This window comes from Stenella coeruleoalba (genome assembly GCF_951394435.1).
Source record: "Stenella coeruleoalba genome assembly, chromosome: 16".
Lineage (NCBI taxonomy): Eukaryota > Metazoa > Chordata > Mammalia > Artiodactyla > Delphinidae > Stenella > Stenella coeruleoalba.
Genome location: NC_137162.1, coordinates 2,760,263 through 2,784,708, shown reverse-complemented (window position 1 = coordinate 2,784,708; position 24,446 = coordinate 2,760,263). Strand labels below are relative to the sequence as shown.

General features: G+C 42.7%; 1 protein-coding gene across 1 annotated transcript in view; it reads right to left on the bottom strand.

Annotated features, from left to right (window-relative positions):
- LOC307175117 (uncharacterized protein C10orf143) overlaps positions 1–24,160 on the bottom strand; it is a 39,067-nt gene extending 14,907 nt beyond the window's left edge. Inside the window, exon 1 of the mRNA XM_079899993.1 lies at positions 24,026–24,160. Within this exon, the coding sequence (XP_079756119.1) occupies positions 24,026–24,094 (69 nt within the window). The 5' untranslated portion in view covers positions 24,095–24,160. The remainder of the gene's footprint in view (positions 1–24,025) is intronic.
- Positions 24,161–24,446: the final 286 nt, after the last annotated feature.

Genomic DNA, 24,446 nt, shown 5'->3' with positions numbered 1-24,446 from the left:
CGATGACTGGGAAAATTCCAGCATAAGGATTTTTTGTAAGCATTTGAAAGTATTTAGATGTACATCTAAGACTAAATTTAAAATAAAGGTGGGATTAGGTCGAAAGACTAATGTGCAAATATTAAATACTCTGACAAAGCAGAAATAATTCAAGTAAAATATGAGAGATGAAGGGGGAGGGAAAGAGGAAAAATTCTGACCGTGGGGGCTTCCCTGGTGGCTCAGTGGTTGGGAGTCCGCCTGCCGATGCAGGGGACGCGGGTTCGCGCCCCGGTCCGGGAAGATCCCACATGCCGCGGAGCGGCTGGGCCCGTGAGCCATGGCCGCTGAGCCTGCGCGTCCGGAGCCTGTGCTCCGCAACGAGAGAGGCCACAACAGTGAGAGGCCCACATACCACAAAAAAAAAAAAAAAACAAAAAAACACTACGAGAAATTCTGACTGTGTATAGGCCAATACTGTATAAGTGACAGGAGCATATTAAACAATACTGGGAAAAAATTGATAAATCAGACAGTAAAGAGTTAAATGACAAAACCGATTACTAAGGACATTAAAATAGGTTTAAATACAAAACTAATTACTAGAAAATACAAATCCTCCTAAATCCAAAATAAAAAATCTCAATAAAAAAGCAAAGAATACAGATTGCATAAAGAAATAGCAAATATAAGAAAATATACATAATTATGGAATATTATGATAGAGTTGCACGCAAATAAATCAGTCACGTCAAACATTAATGAGCTTAACTCACCTATTTTTAAAGAAAGGTTTTAAATTTGGTTCACAAAACAAGACCCAATTATATGCTGTATACAAGAGGCACACCTAAAATAAAATGATTTTGAAAGGCTAAAAATAAAAAGAATGGACAAACATATACCAGCAAATGAAAACAGAAAGAAGGAATAGACCAAGTAGATTTCAAGCCACAAAGCATTAAATACAACAGAGGACATATTTAATGCTAAAAGCCATAGTTCACAGTGAAGACTTAATGCTCATGAACATCTATGCACCAAACAACATAACCACCACCTTTACGAAGCAAAGACAATACAGAGATACAAGGAGACAAAATCATGCTAATCATAGGAGACTTAATACACCATCCTCAGTACAAGGCAGAGCAAGGGTTCCAAAAAGTAAGAAGACAGAAGATCTAAATGGCGTTCTCAATCAAGGTAGATCTTACGGCTATGTACTGAACTTCATACCCTGATAACACAGAATCACATTCTTCTCAAGAACCTACAAGGAAAACACTACCTATCAGAATCCATGCAATGGATTTAAAGCAGTTATCAGAGAAAACTTCATTATACTAACATGTTACCAATAAAAATGAAAGAATAAAATTAATAAATTAATAAAACCTCAGCTCATAAAAATTAGGAAAAGAACAACACAGTAACCCAAAAGAAAACACAAGGAAGGAAATAATGGAGGGAAAAGCTGATTAATGAAGTAGAGGTTTTTTTTCCATCGAAAAATAGTAGATGTAAATCCTGGGGAGTTGGGGGTGGGGAGAGAGGAATTAACAAAACAGACAATCCACTGGCTAACTTAACCAAGAAAAAAAGGGGGAAAAGCACAAATACAGAAAATAAGAAATGACACAGGGAAATAAAATGAAACACAAGAAATTTTAAAACTCGTAAGAGACTATTTTGTAGATTTCTATACAAATGAATTTGAAAATGTAGACAAAATGGATAACTTCCTAAGAAAATTCAGATGACAAAACCTGACCCCATCAGAGATAGGAAACTTAAACAGATGACTGCCATAGAGAAAAAACCAGAAAGGGTTATGAGCAAGTACCCCACAAGAAGCACCAGGACCAGCCAGTTCCACAGGGGAATTCCACTAAACTTTCAAAGATCAGATCATTCCAGTGCACTACACAGAAATTATTCCAGAGCACCGACAAGGAAGGAAACTTTCCAACTCCTTTTATGAAGCATGTATAACTCTGATAAATCAGATAAACAGAACAAAGAAAGAAAACTGCAGACCAGTATCACTTATGAATTTCAATGCAAAAATATTACATAAAATATTAACAAATAGAATTAAATATCACATTAGGCAATCACATATCATGACCAAGTAGGATATTTTTCTAGAAATGAAAGTTGGGTTCAGTATTAGGAAATCCATTAATATCATTCACTGTATTAATAAAGCTAAGGAAAAAATAATATTATCTCCATGGATGCTGAAAAATCCTTTGACAAAATTAAAACCCATTTATAAAAACTAAAGAAAATAGGAATTGAGTGTTATATTCTTAACATGGAAAAATATACATAGCTTAATCCTAAAGCCAGTATCTTATTTATTGTAAAAAGACTAGCAGCATTTCCACTAAGATCAGGAACAAAGCAAGAATGCCCAGTCTCCACTTCAGTTCACCATTGTCCTAGAGGTATTATGTTACCCAATAGAGTTACAGAATGGCCATCATCAGAAAGTCTACAAATAACAAATGCTGGAGGGGGTGTAGAGAAAAGGAAACCCTTGTACCCTGTTGGTGGGAATGTAAATTGGTACAGCCGCTATGGAAAACATTATGGAGGTACCTTAAAAAAATAAAAGGAGAACTACCATATGACCCAGCAATTCCACTCATGGGTATATATTTGGAAAAAATGAAAACTCAAATTCAAAAAGATACACACACCTCAATGTTCACAGCACCACATTTACGATAGCCAAGACATGGAAGGCAACCTAAGTGCCCGTCAACAGACGACTGACGTAAGAAGATGTGGTGTATATGCACAATGGAATATTACTCAGCCATTAAAAATATCAAAATATTGCCATTTGTAGGAGCATGGATGGACCTAGAGAATATTATGCTTAGTAAAGTAAGTCAGACAGAGAAAGACAGATACTGTATGACCTCACTTATATGTGGAATCTAAAAAAATATTACAAATGAATCTATATACAAAACAGAAACAGACCCACCAGATATAGAAAACAAATTACCAAAGGTGGGGGGGAAAGTAGGAGTACTGGATTAACAGAGACACACTACTGTGCTTAAAATAGATAAGCAACAAGGATTTACTGTATAGTACAAGATATTATACCCAATATCTTGTAATAACCTACAAAAGAATACAATCTGAAAAAAAAAATTTCACAAGTACACCTGAAACTAACACAATATTGTAAATCAACTATACTTCAATGAGAAAAAGGAGGGGTAGTACTGGTGATAAACAGACAAACAGACCAATGGGACAGAAGTTCAGAAAGAAACCTGAATGTGTATGAAAATCTGGCATCTCGAGCCAGTGGGATAAAGATGGACTCTTTAATACATGGTGCTGGGACAACCGGGCAGCCATTTGGAAAAAGATAAAATACAATCTGTATCCCATACCACATACAAAAGTAAACCTCAAATGGATTAGGGAGCTAAATGTAAAAGAGAAAAGAAACTATAATTCCTAGAAGAAAATGCGAATAGATGCTTCTTGAACCTTGGTGTAGGGAAACACCTTCTAACTATGACTCAAAATCCAGAGCAACAAAACAAAAATGGATAAATTTGACTATTTAAAAATAAAGATGTCTGCAGGGCAAAACAAAACCAAACCCTAAACAAAGTAAAGAGATAACTACAAGTTGGAGGGAAGTATTTGCAGCATACACCACAAGAGAAGAGCTAATAACCCTAATACATGAAACTCTCATAAAAATTGAGGGACAAAGAACCAGAAACCCAAGAGAAAAATAGGAAAAAAAGACATGAACAGACAAAGTTATAAAAATGGCCTCCAAACACAGGAAAGGCTCAAACTCACTTATATTTACAGAAGTGAAAATTAAGACAATATCAAGATACCACTGTCATCTATCAGGCTGGCAAAATTTTTCAAGTGTGATGCGGCCTCTGTTGGTGAGGCTGTAGGAAACAGGCACGCTGCTGATGGGAGTGCACTCTGCAGGGAAATTTGGCTGCCGATGGGAGTGCACTCTGCAGGGAAATTTGGCGGTATGCAACAAAGCTCACTTTTTAACCCAGAAACTACACCTCTAGGAATCTACCCTCCAGGCACAGCAACAAGCGTGTGAAAAGTAAAAACTGCACAGGGTTATTCATGGCAGCACTGGTTAAAGCGCAAGGTATTGGAAACAACCTAGATGGAGAGTGGTCGGACAAACATGGTACTCTCCAGGCAGTGGAGTGCCATGCAGCGGTAAAAAGGAGGAGGGTCCCCGGCTTGCAGTGATTTCCATGATATACCGTGAAGTAAAAAGACAAACTGCAAAAGAATATCTATGATCTGCTATCCTGCATGTAAGAAAGAAGGGGATATAAGACATTATACACCTCTCTGCTCATCTGTGCAAGAGAAATACTGGGAGGATATATCAGAAGCTGAAGACAGTGGGTGGGAAGGGGCTGGCCAGAAGGGGGCTGGCACCAGGGATGAGGCGGGAGCCCCGCCCTGCTGAGCTTGTTCTTGGGTAGTTCTGAGTCTTAGAACCATAGTAACATTTCATGTGCCCAAACAATAAGTTTGAAATTTAAATCAAAAAGCATGTCAGGGAGAGGGTACCCAAATGGAACACAAACAATAACAAACAAACAGAACTGTATTACAAAAGAGTAACATAGCCACTGAAGGACAGAACCATCCTGAGTAAGCCTGGAAAATACTATTCTGACTAGAAACTTAAATGGCTAATGACAGAGCCCATTAGAAATTATGGAAATGAAAAGTAGTTACGGAAAAACTCAGTAGATCACTAAACAGTGAGTCACTGATGAAAAATCACTAATCAACTATGAGAGAGAACCAAAAAAATTACCTGGACCGCAGCGCAGAGTCAGAGACACAAAAAACTATGAAAACCAGTAAAGGAGAAGGAAGGTAGACTGAGAAGATCCAACACTCATACATCCTCCAGATTTGGAGTGTTAAAATAAATAAATGATAGTGAGGCAATATTTGAACTAAAGACAGAATTTTTCAGAACCAAGGCATGAAATGAATTAGATTTGAAAATCCAACCAAACGCCACACAGGATTGACAGAAGAAGAACCCATATCCAGACATATCACAATGTAACTGCAGAACATCAAGGATAAAGAGAAAAGAGAAGAGGCCACCTCTTTAAAAGTACCTCTTTAAAAGTAAAGAGGCTGTATGCAATTACTGACTCTAGTTAGGAAATCTGTTTCTCGCAGGGTTACCAGTTTTGAAGCTTTATTGGCATACTAGGATTGAATAAATAGGTAAATATACTGTCAATAATGAGAGCCAGCTTTCTATTAATGAAGAAAAATTACAAATAAAGAAAGGGAGAAGGCTACAATGAACCCAGGGGTGCTGGATTAGCAATGGAATTATTAGTATGAATGCACAGTTTTTAATACATATCCAGATAGAGATACAGAAATATACATAGATGTGTGTATACATATGTAAATACAAATACATATACATTTACCCACATATATAAAATATGTATTTTATAATGTACACATTATAAATATGTATATAATATATACATTTCCTAGCTATGTCTGCTGAGAACAATGGCACCCTACCAGCAAGACTACACCTAAGCCCCTAGATACTGGTTTCTAAATATCATTCTCCCATTAAAGGAATCTGGGCTCCGTGGAAAGTGGCTGATTCAGGGATGGAGCGAGGAAAATATAAGCTGAGCCTTAAACATTTTCTGGCACCCAAAATAAGAAAGAGTTGTGCTTTTTTTTAAAGGACAAGGGCACATCAAAAAAAAAAAAATAGCACCAACCTGAAGGAGTTCCTAACGGCCAAAGCTGAAACAGCTCAAGCAATAAAATAAATAACAATAGCAGTGGATTGTAATCCACAGAATAAATACCTGTGAGGCTAACCAAAACAAAAATAATTGAATAATTGGGGGAGAAAGAATAGCTCTTCCCTGCAGATGAATTCTAATTAATAAGTATAAAATGAATGAGGGAAAGACAAAATCATCATTAAGTATATACCACAGTAAAAAAAATTTCAGGCAAGATTTACTAATAGATGCTAAATCAGTAGGCAAAGGTTTAAGGAGAAGTAGGATATGGCACAGTCTCAAAGTATCTCCCCCAAGGTATGTATTAATTATGAAGAGAAAACCAGTAACTTTACAGGGGATGAAACCACCTTCATCCAGAGATAGAATGAAGGTTAATATCACCAGTAATGAGACATCCTGACATCATGGACCCCCAATGGGATGCGCTAAGAAAGTGTAACATCACCTCTGTGACATTCGTGCCCGAAAATGCACGGCCTCAACCTCATGACAGAAAATGCTGAACAACCAAAATTGAGTGACGTTCTTCTGCAAAATAACTGACCACTGCTCCTTAAAAGTGCCAAGGTCGGGACTTCCCTGGTGGCGCAGTGGTTAAGAATCCGCCTGCCAATGCAGGGGACATGGGTTCAAGCCCTGGTCCGGGAAGATCCCACATGCTGTGGTGCAACTAAGCCCATGCACCACAACTACTGAGGCTGAGCTCTAGAGCCTGCAAGCCACAACTACTGAGCCCGCGTGCCACAACTACTGAGTCCGCGTACCACAACTACTGAAGCCCATGCGCCTAGAGCCCGTGTCCCACAACAAGAGAAGCCACTGCAATGAGAAGCCCATGCACCACAAGGAAGAGTAGCCCCACTTGCTGCAACTAGAGAAAGGCCGCACGCAGCAACGAAGACCCAACACAGCCAAAAATAAATAAATTTACTAAAAAAAAAAAAAAGTGCCAAGGTCAGGAAAGACTGAGGAAGCCTCATAGACTGGAAAAGTCTAAGCAAACACCAGGACTAAGTGCAATGTGGGGTCCTGGATTAGATCCAGGAACAGAAAAAGGATGTTAGTGGGAAAACAGGTGAAACTTGAATAAGGTCTGTAGTTTGGTTAATCGTCCTGCACCAATGTGAACTTCATGGTTTGCTAACTGCACTACAATTACGTACGCTGTTTAGGTGAAGGGTGTTCATGAATTCTCTATATTTGGGTTTTTGGTTTTTTTCCCCAACATTTCTGTAAGTCTAAAACGATCCGGAAATAAAATTTTAAAAATGAAGGTAAGAAAGTCTCTCGCACCCACTGTGGCATGTATGCCACACTTCTAGAAATACGGATGCAGCCAGATTGCCTCCCCACAGCCCGCTAATTCCAATTTTTCCCTCTTGAGCAACATAAAGTAAACAGTGACAGGTGTGTAAGATAAAAATCCTTTCCGATGTGTGAAGACAGCTCTCAGGTACTTTTGAGGCTATTCTCTCCAGCCAAACTTTCCTACTGCCTTTCACTATCCCGTATCTGAGGTTTTCCACAGTCTTCCCATCCTAGACACGCTGCCCTGGAGTTCCTAAATCGTCAAGATCCCTCTTAAAACGCACCATGCAAAACACTTGCAATGCCCTGTCGCCAGCCACAGAGGAGAGCCGCGTCCCCACCTCCCCAGCTCGGCCCTGAGCCTGCGGGGAAGAAACCCCTGCCAGCCGAGCGGTCCTGGCGACCACGGCATTGGGTCCACGTGAGGCCAGCGCCCCCAGCTCCGCGTCTCCTCCACAGGAAGCACCGTCCCGTTGCTGGTGCCCACTGACTGTCCTTGTTCTTTAAATTCAACTGCAGGCTCTGCTACGTCCCCTTGTTAAGTGTAATTTGATTTCCATGTTGTTTTCTAGTGTATCAAAGTACTGCCAAATACTGCCGTAATCATGCAGATTGCCTTCGTGATTGGAAATGACGCCGCCTTCTGTGTCCCACCTGAGTCGACCGAAGTGTTGAAGAAGGAAAGACCAAGGACCTAGATCTCCGGTTACTCAGGATCTGCTCAGTCTTTACACTTTAAAAAGAGGCATGACGTGTAAAAGGGGTTTACTGTCAAGCTCCAATAATCTGGGCAGGGCTTCCCTGGCGGTCCGGTTGTTAAGATGCCGCGCTTGCACTGCAGGGGCGCGGGTTCCATCCCTGGTCAGGCAACCAGGGCACCGCGTGCTGCGCGGGACGGCGGAAAAAACATCGGGGCAAAGGGACGAAGTGGAGATACTAAACGCGCCCGTGCCATGTTACACACAGGCTGCGACTTTCCCGTCAGTAGCGTCACAGGCTGGTATAACTGCGGTATTACTGTCTCCCTCGCTCCTTCCCAACACCACTTGCCAAGAAGGAAAGCAAAGGGCGTGGGTGGGCGACTGCGGCCGCAAGCCATACTTTCTGGATGGAGTCTACACACGCTGGAGCTACACTCGAAACTCTTCCTCTCTGGCGTCTAATAACTTCTGGCACAGTAAGGTCAGCAGACCTGGGACCACAGCCGGTGACAAGATGACACTCCTCGCGGCGCTCAGGTGGCCGCGGCTGGGTCCCCAAATCCCGGGGCAGGGGAGAGGGGAGCTACACTGACACTGGGGTGCTCAGCGAGGGCTGTGCTCCTCTAGGGAATGTGGGGATCACCTGCTTGGTGGCCCTCAGCCAGCTGAGTGGATTAAATTATTCATGTTTTCTGCCATTTACTGTGGATTGTTGAAAGCTGGCCGCATACGATACTGATCCGTATCATTTACTTGGGAAATATTCCGGTTATCGTGGATTGGCCTGGACCAGAGGAAGACGAAGGATGCAGAGGCATTTAACTCCGGGATGCTTGTGCTGCATGGCTTGCTCTCTTCCACTCCCTACTAGAGAGGCTCTGTCAGCCTTCATAAAGGCAGATGAAGATTTACCACCCAAATAAAAGACTCTTGCTCTGTATAAACAAAATTAAAATCCTGAGTATACACAAAGACCCCATTACTTAATAATTGAAGATCTACCGAACAGCAACCTCGCCAGAGAGGAGTTGAAACAGGAACATGGTTGAGTAAGAGAAGACACTTGATAAGATGCATAAATTAAAACATAAAAGATGTATCATGTTCCCACAATGATGGGACACACAGCTGGCCTGTCTGGGAAAGACAAGCTCCCCTCCATTGAGAAGGCAGGTCGTGCCTTTGCTGCCGGGACTCTTTCCTTTACCGGAAGTGATGGGGCCCCGGCGAGCTTGGTGAGTGGGGTGAACGGGAGGTGGGGTAAAGGTTTCACAAGCTGGCAGAAACGGAGTGCACAGCCCTGGCTAGTAGAAACCAGACGGGGGCTGTTCTCCTGATGCGCCCGGGCACACATGGGTGAGCCAGCAACAGGGAGCACACAGAGCCCCGTCCAGCCCGGCTCTGTCGAGGGCCAGCTCTGACCTGGACTGAACCCACACATGCGGCCACCTCTGGAAACCCATTTCTCGACTCTGTGCTCGAGAAGGATGTGGAGGATAAAGACGCCAACTTCCTGAACCCTGACAGAAACACAGCGTGTATCCTCTTCAGTCAGCACAGCAACAAAGCGGCACGCTCTTAAAAACCTTAAGTTAAGCATATATAATACGTATGCTAATCTATGTCAAGCATATGTAAGTTAGAACGCCAGTGTAAATCATTAGAAGTTGGTAATGCAATTACAGGTAATTCTCTACACACACACACACAATAATCTCAGCTCTCATTTCAAAGGTATTTTAAGGATTTTTATTGACTAATGGAGATTATTCAAAAGATCATTTGTATTATAAACGTGTGATGCTGGTTAACGGGGTTCTAGTTATCAGAAAATCTGCTGAGTGAGTTTTTTATAGGTTACTTTTAACTCTATCGTAGTAAAGAAAGTTTACTTTTTCTGGAATAGGATGCAGACGTCCATCAGCTCTGATACAGAACCCTTAGTGCTTATGAACAGGATTAATAAGGCCTACAGACTGTCGTTGAGAAAGAAAGTGTGTTTCCATCAAGCAGAGATTCCCCCTCAGTGACACTTGGAAACGACCTTGTGCTCTTGGGGAGGGGTTGCTTTCTGCGGCACAGAGCAAACTACAGAAAACACCAGAAGCTAGGGTCCCTACTCTCAACCCCATGTTGTCAGGGCATCCCAGGACTTCAGCCACGTGGACCGTAATATTGAGATGCTGCGCTTCCCTCAGCTGCCCTTTCCAGAAGACTCCTCACCTTACCGGGCACGGGCTTGCATCCACGCCCTGGACCAAGTTTAGCTCAGCAAAGAGAATGCATCACCTCCCGATGAGGAGATGAACGAGGTTAAGCCTCGGGCAGGAGTGAGAGCTGGTTCCCTAGAGGAAGGTAGCGGAGGAGAGTGAAGAAAAATCACTCTTTACTTCCAATTAAAAGACAAATGCACACTCTAGGCTGAGGATTAATTCTGCTTGCATGGTTTACCAAGGACACTATAACCCTAAATTGTAAAAATCTACTCACCACAGGTGGAGCCTAGTAACCGTCCCTGCAATGATAAAAAACTACAGCTTGGAGTGTTTCTGCATGTGTTCTTTCTGGTTTTTTGGGGTTTTTTGGCTGCATTTGGGTCTTCGTTGCTGCGTGTGGGTTTTCTCTAGTTGCGGCAAGGGTTTTCTTTGTGGTGCGCGGGCTTCTCACTGCTGTGGCTTCTCTTGTTGCGGAGCACGGGCTCTAGGCGCATGGGCTTCAGCAGTTGTGGCGCACGGGCTTAGTTGCTCCGCGGCAAGTGGGATAGAACCCTGGTCGGGAAGGGTTCTATCTGCATTGGCAGGCGGATTCTTAACCACTGCGCCACCAGGGAAGTCCGTGCATTTGTTATTTCAATAACAAACAAAAATTCTGCGACGTAGGAAGGATAGGGAATTTTATTTCTATGAAGTCCACAAACCTCAGGTAACTTGCCTGGTGATTTGAGATGGCAGAGCTGGGGCTCAGTGTGCATTCATTCTAACTGGGGAGACAAGACTGAAACATACACTAAAGCAACACTAAAAACTTTACAATAATGTAGGAAAAATATTTCAAAACTTAATATAAAGCTATAGTAATCAAGATAGTGTGGTAATGGCACAGGGATACATATAACAGATCAATGGAATGGAATTGAGAGTCCAGAATAAACCCTTCCATTTACGGTCAACTAACTTTTGACAAGAGTGCCGAGACAATTCAACAGAGAAAGAAGCGTCTTTGTAAGGAATGGCGCTGGTGTAATGCTATACCCATACACACAAAGAAGCACAGGGCCCTGTCGTTTACCACACACAAAGATGAACTCAAAATGGATCGGAGAGCTAAATGTCAGAACTAAAAGTACTAAATTTTTAGAGGAGAACATAGGAGAATATCTCTGTGATCTTTGGTTAGGCAAAGATTTTTTTAGATATGACAGCAAAAGCATGACTCGTAAAAGAAACAAATTGATAAATTGGATTTGATCAATATCGAAAACTTTGGGGCTCCAAAAGACACCATTAAGAAAGTGAAAAGACAAGGCACATTCTTGGAGAAACTGCTTACACACCATACACACGTTAAAGGACTTGTCTCCAGAATATATAAAGAAGTCTTTCAACCTCACAAGAAGACAACACAATTTTTTAAACGGGCAAAGGATCTGAATAGTAATTCTGCCAACAAATATATACATACGGTCAATAAGTACATGAAAAGATGTTCAACATCATTAGTCATTAGAAAAAGGCAAATCAAAACCACAATGGCGCTTCCCTGGTGGTGCAGTGACTGAGAGTCCGCCTGCCGATGCAGGGGACATGGGTTCGTGCCCCAGTCCGGGAAGGTCCCACAGGCTGAGGAGCGGCTGGGCCTGTGGGCCATGGCCGCTGAGCCTGCGCGTCCGGAGCCTGTGCTCCGCAATGGGAGAGGCCACAACAGTGAGAGGCCTGCGTACCGCAAAAAAAAAAAAAAAAACCCACAATGGGATACCGCTTCCCACCCACTTAGAAGGGTTATAATCCAAACAAGTGTTGGCAAGGATGTGGAGAAAATGGGACACTCATTTGTTGCTAGTGGGAATTTAAATGGTGCAGCTGCTTTACAAAGCAGTTTGGTGACTCCTCAAAATGTTAAGTGCAGAGTTAGCTGACAACCCAGAATTCCCCAGCTAGGTACGCACCCAAGAGAGATGAAAACATATGTCCACACAAAAACTCGGTCATGAATGTTCACAGCATCATTACTTATAAAATCCCCAAAGTGCAAACAACCTGAATGTCCATCAACTGAGAAATGGTTAAATAAAATGTGGTATTATCTATACAATGCAATGTTATTTAGAAACAAGACGGAATAAAATACTGATATATGCTTCAATATGGATGAACCTTAAAAACATTATGACGCTAAGTGAAAGAAGCCAGTCACAAGGGACCAAACACTGTGTGATTCCATGTGTATGAAGTGGCCAGAGAAGGCAAATCAAGAGACAGAGCTGGGGGAGGGGGAGCTGCTAGTGGGTACCAGGTTTCTTTTGGGGTGATGAAAATGTTCTGAAATTAGATTACGATGATGTCTACACAACCCTGTACGTACACTAAAACCACGGATCCGTGCACTTTAACAGAGTGGACTTAACGGTATATAAATTTGCAATACTGTGATTTATAAGAAATATATATATCGTCATTCCGGTGACCAACACATATTTTTCAGATATATGTGGTCTTTGTCCATGGTTCCTGGATCACAGCTCCCAAAACCCTTGGAATTTGCCACGTGATTAGAGCAACGTGAGTGTTCTCTGTCAATAATACGTGGTCTCTAGTCCTCAGTTCCTGAAACCACTTCACAGCCATAAAGGTGAAGTGGGTGTCTCCTTATTCATAACAAGCCCCCTTCCACCCCAACTAGGTTTATGCTAATGAAGTGACTTTTGACAAGCACCTGGGGGGTGGGGGCACTTGCTGCCTGAGGAAAAAGGTAGAAAACTAGATGGATGGAACTTTCAGTCCCACCCCCTGATTTCCGGGGAGGGGAGAGGGGACAGAGTCAGTGTTCAACCATGCGTATATAACAAAGCCACCACAAAGCCCAGAAGGAGGGGGTTCGGAGAGCTTCCAGGATGGGGAACCAGACGCTTCCACAACCAGTGTGCCAGGCCCCAAGCTCCAGGAAGACAGAACCTCCTTTGTTCAGGAACTCATCCTATGTGTTTCTCCATCTGGCTGTTGATTCGTATCCTTCAATGTCCTTTTACAATAAATTGGTAATCTAGTGAGTAAACGGGCTTCCTGAGTTCTGTGAGCTGTTTTAGGAAGTTAATTGAATCTAAGGAGGGGGTCGTGGGACCCTCTGATTTATAGCCAGTTGGTAACAACCTGAGCTTTCAACGGGCATCTGAAGTGCAGGGCAGCCTTGGGGGACTGAGCCCTTTACCTGTGAGGTCTGATACTGTCCCTGGGTAGTTAGTGTCAGGATTGAGCTGAATCCTCGGACATCCTACTGGTGTCCCAGAACTGCTGTGGGCAAGCCTCTCCTCCAACACATACACACATTGGAACTGGGTCCAGGAACCCATTTAAAATGATACATAAATAAAGCTATTTTTTTAATGGGCAAAAAAACTGAATAGACAGTCCACCAAGAAAGATATAAATGATTAATAAATACATAAAAAGATCTTCAACATCGTTCGTCGTTAGGGAAATGCAAATTTATATTGCTGTGAATACCTAACTTCACACCTACGAGGATAACTATAATCAAAACGACAGACACCGTGAGGATGTGGACAAACCAGAATACTCACAGGAGGCCAGTGGAGGTGCAAAATGATACTGCCACTTTGGGAAACAGTCTGGCAGTTTCTAGGAAGTTAAACATCAATTTACCATTGGAACCAGCCATCCCGGTGAGGGACATCTATCTAGCAGCAATGAAAAGTTATGTCCACACAATGATCTCTATGTGACCCTTGTGAGTTCTCAGCACTATGCATAATAGCCAAAAAGGAAAAACAGCCCCAATGTCCATCCGCTGATGAATAAACAAAATGTGGGCTATCTATACAATGGAATATTATTTAGCAATCAAAAAACAATACACTAATATATGCTTCATCATGGATGAACCTCAAAAAACATTATGAGAGTGAAAGAAGTCAGCTGCAAAACCACACACTGTATGATTCTGTTTACATGAAGTGTCCAGAAAAGGCAAATCTAGAGAAACAGAAAGTAGATCAGCACTTGACTGGAACTGGGGGTGGGAACAGGAGTCATTGCAAACGGGCACAAGAGTTCTTTCTGAGGTGAAGCAGTCTAAAACTGGGTGGTGATGGTTGCACAACTAAAGTGACGAAAAATCACTTCATTGTACACTTAATATTTTAAAAACCCTAATCAACGTGGTCTTGATGATAAGCGCAAAAGGGAAATCCGAGAAGTCATGGGCCATGGGCATGGTCCTGAAGGGGAACACTGCACTCAGCTGATATATAATTTCCCCTAAATAAATGAAACTTAGAAAATATCAACAATTTTATGCATCAATGTAATCCTCCCTTCACTTCTTTTCAGTTAAACACACATACACACATGCTCTTCCACGTTAAGCAGTCACGAAGTAGGTGCTGAACACCTACTGGGTGCCTCGCTTGGCTCTGGGCACCTGGTAATTAGAGAAGCAGACGCCAGGTCGTGGTCTTCCATGGGCCACTGCTGAACACAACAGACACCTACAAGGGCCCAAACCGTGGAAAACTACCTCCTGACTGACCTAACCTCATTTTGACTTTTCTGTGTCATGTACAAAGAAATCTGCTGAAAACTAGAAATGACTGAGGCTATGTGTAGCTGGCAGTATGAGTATTTGTATTAGAGTTATAACTGAAGGTGAATTATGATTGATAAATTTCCTTTTTCAAGATGGAAGAATGGCTGAATACAATTAAACTGAGTAGACCAGACAATACGAAGTAGCTCAACAGATGATTTCTAAACTAAAAGACAGGTGAGAGAAATAAATAACTTGTTTCTTGAAGAGTGGGTTACAATTACTTAGAATGAAGAGTGGCCACAGAAAGGCAAAACAAAAGGGCTCTGTCAGGGGTCCGCATCATCAGCTACTATACATTAGGTTTTTTGTTTAGTTTTGCTTTTTAATTTATTTTTGGCTGGGTTGGGCCTTCGTTGCTGCACGTGGGCTTTCTCTAGTTGCGGTGAGCGGGGTCTATTCTTCGCTACAGTGCAAGGGCTTCTCATTGCAGTGGCTTTCCTTGTTGCAGAGCATGGGCTCTAGGCACATGGGATTCAGTAGTTGTGGTACGTGGGCTCAGTAGTTGTGGTTCGTGGGCTCTAGAGCACAGGCTTAGTAGTTGTGGCGCACGGGCTTAGTTGCTCCGTGGCATGTGGGATGTTCCTGGACCAGGGCTCAAACCCGTGTCCCCTGCATTGGCAGGCAGATTCTTAACCACTGCGCCACCAGGGAAGTCCCTGTTCATTAGATTTTCACAGTGGGGATCTCAATTCAGCAGATGAGCCAATAAAACCTACATCCTACAGGACGAAACAAGCAAATTTAACTCTGAATTTTCTCACTTTGTAAGTTCAACCCCATAGGACAACCTGGATGGAGTTAAAGCCATCAATATGTCTAAGTGGTTTTGCCTACAAGGACTACTAGCTTTACTGGATAACTTTTCAAGTGTTAACAAAGGCAGATCTAAAAGTTATCCAGAAAAGAGTGGATATAAAATACCCTCGGCCCTCTAATTTAGGGGCAGCTATTCATAATACCAAGAATTGGTGAAAACGGCAGACTGGAATTTTACAATTTACTCACATCTGAATTTCAACAGCTGCATCCAAAACATTCCAGATTGCAGCTCACAATTACCTGCCCTCTCCCCAAGCTCAAGCCTGCTCATCCCTGGACTGAAGACATGACCTGTGTACAGGTGTGGTGCCCACAAGGAAAAACATGTCTGCCAACAGCATGTGCACCTGAACACCTTCAACCTGCAGAAGAGCCCACACAGCACAGCTAAATAAAGTCACACCAGGGCTGACAAGCTAAATGCTGTGCAGAAAACATTCACATTGTTAGCGGTTTTAGCTAGCAGTGACTTCGCTGCTGCAGTGCACAACCTACACAAACTTCTAAATATTCTAAGTCAAAACAGATAGAAAGCATTCACAATTGACATTCTTGCACTGTTTAAGGAGTGCCTCAAACTTAACTTTACTGAGTGTGTGTGTGTGTGTCGCAACTTCTTTCTATAAGCTTTGAATCAATAATGCAAGTAGCTCTTCAGGCCAAGATGGAGCAACAGGGGCCAGATTCACCCTCCTGCACGAAACAACCAAAAATGGACAAAATAAATGAAACAACAGATTTCAAGACACTGACCAACAAGTAACAAAGAACAGTGACCCCTGAGAGAGGGACACAAACGGGCTGAGCCCTATACCTGCCCTCCCTCACTGCCTTGAGTTTCCAGGCTGCGGCATGGCAAGGGGAACCGAGGCAGAGCCTGGGGGACTCCCTGAGTTCATAGCACATTCCTGAGCATGTTGGGGGCTCACAGGACAGAGCCCTGGAGAAAAGACAGTGGCCTAGAGCGAGAAACAGGATGATGCACACACATACAGCTGAGTGCTGGTCAGCATACACGTGTAAAGGAAGTACCCAAGGGCAGGAGAAGGGCCACCCGGAAGGATTAGGAGCAGTGCCTGGTGCTCAGACTGGCTGGGAATACTGTCTGACCCTGCCGCCAAACCTGGAAAACCTCATGACTCATGACGCAGAGGGCAGACTACACAGATCTTGCTTCAGGAGTGGGGACTTATTAGCCCTAGACCAAGCCCTATTCTGGTCTCACCTAACAAATCTTAAAAGCATGATCCAAAGGCTCAAACTTTTTCCAAGTAACTTATCTGTGACCCAGAACAAAGTTCAAGCATGCTTATAGGAATCTAAAAATATCCAGCACCCCATATGGTAAAATTCACAATATCTGAGCAGCAAAGCAGCAGAAAAATATGATGCACAGTGAAGAGAACAACCTACCAAAGCTGGCCCCAAACTGACACAGGTGTAAGAATTAGCAGAGAAGGACATTTAGGAAGTCATTTTGACTGTATTCTATGTGTCTGGAATGCTACGCAGAGATATGCAAGATATTTTAAATCCCAATCAAACGTTATAAGTTGAAATCTACAATGTCTGAGATTAAAAAAAAAAAGTAACGGATATAATCAACAGCAGATTAGACACTGAAGAAAAGGTTAGTGGACTTGAAGGCACAGCAATAGAAACTACCTGAAAATAAAAAAAACAGATTTTTAAAAAAGAACAGAGCATCAGTGGTATGACCTCAAGAAGCTTAAATGATGTGTAACTGGAGTTTCAGTAGGAGAGAAGAGAGGGGAAACAGAAAAAAATATTTGAAGATATAATGGCTGAAAATGTCCCAAGTTTGAGGAAAACTATAAACCCACAGATCCAAGAATTTCAGTAACACCAAACACACAAAAACATGGAGACAATTATACCAAAGAACACCATGGGCAAATTGCTCGAAGCCACTGATAAAGAGAAAACTAAAAGGACACAGAGACCAAAGATATTACATTCTGAGGAACTGAGATGGGATGACGGCAAATTTCTCATTAGAAACAAACCAATTAGGAAGACAGCGCAGCAACATCTTTAAAGTACTGAAAGAAAAAACTACCAACTTAGAATTCTGTATGTCGTAGAAATATCTTTCAAAAACGAGGGTGAAGTAAAGACATACAAAAGGTCAAAATTTTTATCACCAGTAGGTTTGTCCTATAAGAAATGTTAAAGGAATTCCTTCAGGAAGAAAACCAAAATATAAAACCAGATGGAAATACGAATCTACGAATCTACACAAAAGAATGAAGTGCACTGGAAATGGTAACTCTGTGGGCAAACAGTAAGTTTTTGCTCTTGTTACTGAAACTTCTTTAAAAGATGACTGACTGTTTAAGCAGAAATAGTAATAATATAGTATGGTTTGCAGCATATATCAAGGTAAACTGTAGGACAAGAGCAGAAAAGCAGAGAGGAGAGGGATGGAAGTGTATATTGTAAGGTTCTTACATGTACAGTGGTATGGTACCACCTGATGACAGACTGTACAATTTGAAGATGCATATTCTAAATCATAAAGCAAAAAACAAAGTTACAGTTAAGTCAATGAAGGAAATAACATGAAATCATAAAAAATATCTTACTAAACCAAAAAGAAGTAAATAAAACAAACAAAAAGCAATATGATAGACTTTAATTATATTAACAGTCACATTAAAAGTAAATAGACTAAATACTCTAATGAAAAGGCAGAGATTATCAGACTGAGTAACAAAAAAAACCCCAATTATAGACTGTCTACAAGAAACTCACTTTAATACAAAGATACAAATAGATTAAAAGTAAAAAGGTGAAATAAGATATACAATGCTGACACTAATCCAAAGAAAGCTAAGGTGGCTATACTAATATCAGACAAAATAGATTTCAGAATGGAGAATGTTACCAGGGATATAAAAGGTGATTTCATAATGACAGAGGAGTCATTTAATCAAGACGACATACAACTCATAAATGTATATGCACATAAGAGTTTCACAGTACATGAAACAAAAACTTATAGAAGTTTTTGCAAGGAGTTTTTGCAAGTTGTTTGCAAGGAGAAAAGACAAATCTACAATTATATTCAGAGGTTTCAATACCATCTCACAAAAACCATTACAACATTAAAAATATTATAGGACATGAAAAAAATTGTTAAGGATACAGAAGATATACACCAAACTATCAACCAACCTGACTTAACTGACACTTATAGAACACTTCACTCAACAGCAGAATACACATTTTCCAAGACTAACCATATTTTGAGTCATAAAAGAAATCATCTCATAGGAAAAACAGTATGGAGGTTCCTCAAAAAAATTAAAAATACCATATGATCTGGCAACCCTACTTCTGGACATTTATCAAAAAGAATTGAAATCAACATCTCAAAGAGACATTTAGCATGTCCATGTTCACTGCAGCACTATGCACAATGGCCAAGATGTAGAAACAACCTAAATGTCCATTTCAAATGAATGGATAGAGAAAATGTGGTATATTCAAACAATGAATACCATTCAGCCCTTAAAAAATAGGAAATTTCACAATATGCAACAACATGGAGGGGCATCGAGGACATTATGCTAAGCAAAATATGCAAGATAATGAAAGACGAGTACTGCATGATTCCATTTATACGAGGTATCTAAAATAGTCAAATTCACAAAACGAAGACTGGAATGCTAACTCCAGGGGCTGTGGAGAGGAGGAAATGGAGAGTTATTCATCAGCAGAGACCCGCTGTACAACACCGTACCTACAGTCAACAATAACTGATTGTACACCTATGATTTGTTAAGAGGACAGATCTCATGTTAAGCATTCTTACTACAATAAAATTTTAAAAATAAATTAAATTAAATTTTAGAAAAAGAAAAAAGTGTCAGTAAACTTCAAAGGATTCAAGTCACACCAAGTATGTTCTTGGACCACAGTGGAATTAAACTAGAAAGCAGTAACAAAGATCTCTAGAAAATCCCCAAATATCTGGAAACTAAATAACACACTTCTAAATAACAAATGCATCCAAGAAAAAATCAACTGGAAAATTATAAAGCATCTTGAACTGAAAAAATAAAAAACAAAACATTACATTCACTAAAGAAGAAATGTATAGCGGTCAGTGCCTACGTTAGAAAACATGAAAGGCCTCCACCTAGTGACCTCAGAATCCACCTTCAGTCACAAGAAACAAAAGAACCAGTGAACCCAACATGAGAAGAAAAAGGGAAATAAAGAAGATGAGAGTGAGAATTACTGACAAAGTAAATAGAAAAGCAACAGAGAAAAATCAGTGAAACTTAGAAAGACATCACATGTACATAGATCAGAGACTTAATATTGTTAAGATATTAAGAGATAATATTCCTCAAATTAATCTATAGATTCAATTCAGAATTCCAGCTGACTTCTTTGCAGAAATTGACAAGTTGATCCTAAAATTCCTATGGAAATTCAAGGAACCCAGAATAGCAAAAACGATGTTGAAAAAGAACAAAGTTGGGGGACTCTCACTTCCAGGTTTCAAAACTTACTATAAAGCTACAGTAATCAAGACAGTATGGTACTGATATAAGGACAGACATACTGATCAATGGAACAGAACTGAGAATCCAGGAAAAAACCCTCACCTTTGCAGTGGGTTGGTTTTCAGCAAAGGTGCCAAGACAACTAAATGGGGGGAAAGAATAGTCTTTTCAACAAATGGTGCTTGGACAGCTTAATACCTACACGCAAATGAATGAAGTTGGAACCTTACCTCACACCATATATAAAAATTAACTTGAAATGGAATGTAGATCTAAATGTAAAAGCTAAAACTATGACTTTTAGGAAAAATACTGGGGTATGAAATAGAATAATTTTGAAAATCATGTATCCAATAAGGGACTGGTATTAAAATATACAAAGAACTATTACAACTTAATAATAAAAAGACAACAACCCAATTTAAAAATGCGCAAAGGATCTGACAGACATTTCTCCAAAGAAGATATACAAATAGCCAAAGAAACACATGAAAAGATGCTCAACATCATTAGTTATCAAGAAAATGCAAATCAAAACTACAAAGAGGTATTACTTCATATCCACTTAGAATGGTTACAATTTACAATTTAGAAAGCAGACTAAGTGTTGGTGATGATGCAGAGAAACTGAAACCCTCATACACTGCCGGTGGGAATGTAAAATGTGGCAGCCACTTTGGAAAACAATTTAGCAGTTCCTCAAATGGTTAGAGAGTTACCATATGACCCAGAAATTCCACCACTAGGTATATACCCAAGAGAAATAAAAATATATGTCTATACAAAAACTTGAACATGTTCATAAAAGCATTATTTATAATAGCCAAAAAGCCAAATTGTACACTTTAAGTACTTGTAGTTTGTTATACCCCAATAATGTTGTTAAAAAATAAATAGGGCTTCCCTGGTGGCGCAGTGGTTGGGAGTCCGCCTGCGATGCAGGGGACACGGGTTCGTGCCCCGGTCCGGGAGGGTCCCACATGCCGCGGAGCGGCTGGGCCAGTGAGCCATGCCGCTGAGCCTGCGCGTCCGGAGCCTGTGCTCTGCAACGGGAGAGGCCGCGGCGGCGAGAGGCCCGTGTACCACAAAATAAATAAATAAATAAATAAATAAATAAAAAGAAAGAAAAATTATAGGCAAAAAACCCTGCAATAGCCAATCAATTAATGTATCCTTCTATTTTATTTCTAAAGGACATTGACAAAGAATGGAAAGAAATTACAACACAGGAAATGGCCACTTATCCCTAGGAACCAAAAGCTGGGAAAGGGGATCTTGGATCACCTCAGATTAAACCAGAAAAAAATATCAATTCAACGTGAGCCCAGGTATGCTCTGCCTAGAGAACTTGCTCTTTACAGAGCTTTTATGGAAGGAGAGTCTTCAGGGAGATGAAAGGCTGAGTAGACATGAATCTTCAGCTGTTCTAGGCAGAAACTTCTATTCTTAAAGGAAAGGTGAGTGTGGTGGGCAGGGACTGAAAGGAGCCGGGCACTGGATGCCCCGAGTCACGGGGTCAACCTAGGCAAGGACCTCACGTCTCTTCTTCCAGAGCCTAGAACAGTTCCTGATACACAATAGATGCTCAAAAAACGGCTACCCGACGGAAACGATAATCACTACTGATATTTAACTGCTACACGTGTTACCACATTAGCCAACCTTACCATGATCAGGACACTAACAAGATTACAGGAGAGGCACCTGACTCTGGTTCATGACTCTCACTCATTCCAGAGATGGGTCCTGGTGGCTGTAGCTCCTAACTCCACGGCTGGTTTTAACGCACAGGGTGTAGGGCCACTAGGCTGCCACAGAGGTAGGAAAGGAGCTGCACTTCCTGAGTGACCAAATTCTGAAGGGGGGGTGTGTGTGTGAGAGAGAACGGAAAACTTGGGACAAGAGCTTGGCTACTTAATTGAACTCAATCTGGATTATTAGATCAAAGACTAGGACACAATACAACATAAACAAGAACTTTATCAAATTAGGAGGCAATACACACCACAGCAATAAGATACCACCTCATCCTTCTTTGGTCACAATCAGGAAGTGTTGTAGCCTCAACCTGGGCGTTTAATTTCAGCAATTCCAGTCTGAAAGATCACTCAAGGTCTCTTCCATTAAGCCCTTCCTGTTCTATCTGATCAATAGTGACCTCCGGCTCCCCACCCCTGACAGCCCATGACATCACACTTTTCATCATTTGATGGCCAATTTAGGACTTCGTTTTGAAGTCTCATGTTTTAGGTCCACAAGCCCCCCATGGGAAGCTGTATAGCCCAGTGGTTAAGAACACAGGCTCTGGAGGCAGACAGTGGGGTTTAAGACCTACTGCCACCACTTGCTAGCTGTGCATCCTTAGGCCAGTTGATTAACCTCTCTGTACCTGAGTTTCCTCATTGGTAATACGGGTATAATAACGGATTGTTGTGAAACTGATAACCCACATGGTAGCCGCTCAAGGACTGGCAGTATCTGCCACATCTCTGCTAAATGTCTCTAAGACACACAACTCAGTGTGGCCTAACAGGAATTCCTCATTTTCTCCTGCAGTCACACGTCAATCTTTCCTCAATGACAGCACCACTGCATATCTGGGTGCTCAAGTCACAACCCTGGGAGTCACCTGGACTCCTCCCTTTATATTTCCTTCCACATCCACTCCACCAGCAAGACCTGACAGTTCTTCCTCCAAAATATACAGCCAAGTCTGTGTACTGTCACCATCTCACTCCCCTCTGTCTGAACCTCTGTCGCCTCCCACGATCTATTTATTCCTGGCCTCCCCTCTGACCACTATCCCTTTCATTTCCCACAAAGCTGCTCTGTGGAAAGAGTTAGCTCTTTAAATGTCAGTATGATCGTGTCATTCTACTATTTACTTCCCACTGTCTGGAGGACAACACCCAGGGAGTGGTGAAGCCATGGACAAAAGGTAACTGAGTCCTTGGATGTCTTTGATCTGGGTACCACCAGTCCCATACTTATATTTAGCGGCTCTGTGTTCCACGGCCCTGGGCTCACCTCCATACTGTAATGTACGGGAGAATCGAACTTCCATCCGGTTTGAGCCAATGTGGTTTGAAGTCCCTCTGTTACAGAAGCTTAACCTATGCCCTGTAATATGGCACAAGGGAGTGGGGCGCCACTGTGACAGAACATAGTGATACTGGCTCGTGGTCAGGCAGTGGGTGGTGAGGAAACATGCTGCAGAGTAGAAAGCTCGTCACTCCTGCTATGCTGTGCAAAACATTTGAGAAAAACGTTGCCTGCATTAACTCAGAAGGCACACCCCGTGCATATGGAGCCCGTAGGTCCAGAAGAAGCAGACAAACAATTAAGAAGCACGGTATGGTGGCCGATCCTTGCTGCTCTTAGAAGGAAATAAACGAGATGAAGTGAGAAACAGCAATTCGCAGGCAGAGGTGTTAGACAAGAGCGCAGCTCAGAGGCCCTGCACTCCTGCTCCAGTCCCACAGGACTTCTTTCAGTTCCCTAAAAGCCTACGCGCTTCCTACCCACACTGTTTCCCCTTCAAGCCTCACAGAGACCCGATTACCCTCCCACCCCAGCTTGATTAGGCCCTGGCCCCCCTTACTGATCACCTCTTACCCTGCTCTCTCACAGCAAAGGACTGGCGTGTCTACTCACCTGGCACCCATACCACACCCAGTCCAGCGCCTGCACGTGGAGGCGTGACTTAGGAACAGCGGCGTGCAGAACGCAGGACACCCCCCTGACCTAGACATCGAGACCCTGCAGGGAGCCCCGCGCACATCTGAGGGACCCTACGTCTCCAGTGCTCCTGAGCGCCCGGGTTCGCATCTCTGCGCAGGCGCGGTCTGAGGGGCGGCCCCGCCCACTACCCTCCGCCTCAGCAGGTGCGCGTGCCCCGCTCCGGCCGGGCCGCCTCCCAGGCAGGGCGCCAGAAGACGCGAGGCCCAGTGGGGGCCCGCCGAGAGCCACCGCCTTCCCGTTCCTAAGGCCCAGGCCCCGGGGGACTCACCGCGTCCCCCGGAACCTGCAGCTCCTCTGGCCTCCGCCGTCGCCACCGGCCCAGCGCCAGGGGGTCCATGCGGGCCCAGGCCCGAGGCCGCCCAGCCTCTCATGCCCACAGGCTGCAAGGTGCCGCTGCCGCCCCGACCACGCCCTCTCCGCCCACGTGCCCCGAGGGAGCCAATGAGGGGCTGGGGGCGGGGCGCCGCAAGGAACCCTTGAGACCCGGCGGGCCCAGGCGACAGGCCGGAGTAGCGGAGGCCAGAGCCTTGAGGAGACGAGGGGACGTTTGCCTCAGGTCATTGATTCGGGAAGAGGGCTGAACGTCACTTCTCCGATCACTGAGTCGGCCGTGGGGCTCCAAAGAACCTACTCTTAGGGTTTCGTCACGATTCGACTACAGACCCTGGACCGGCTGGAGGAGCGCCCGC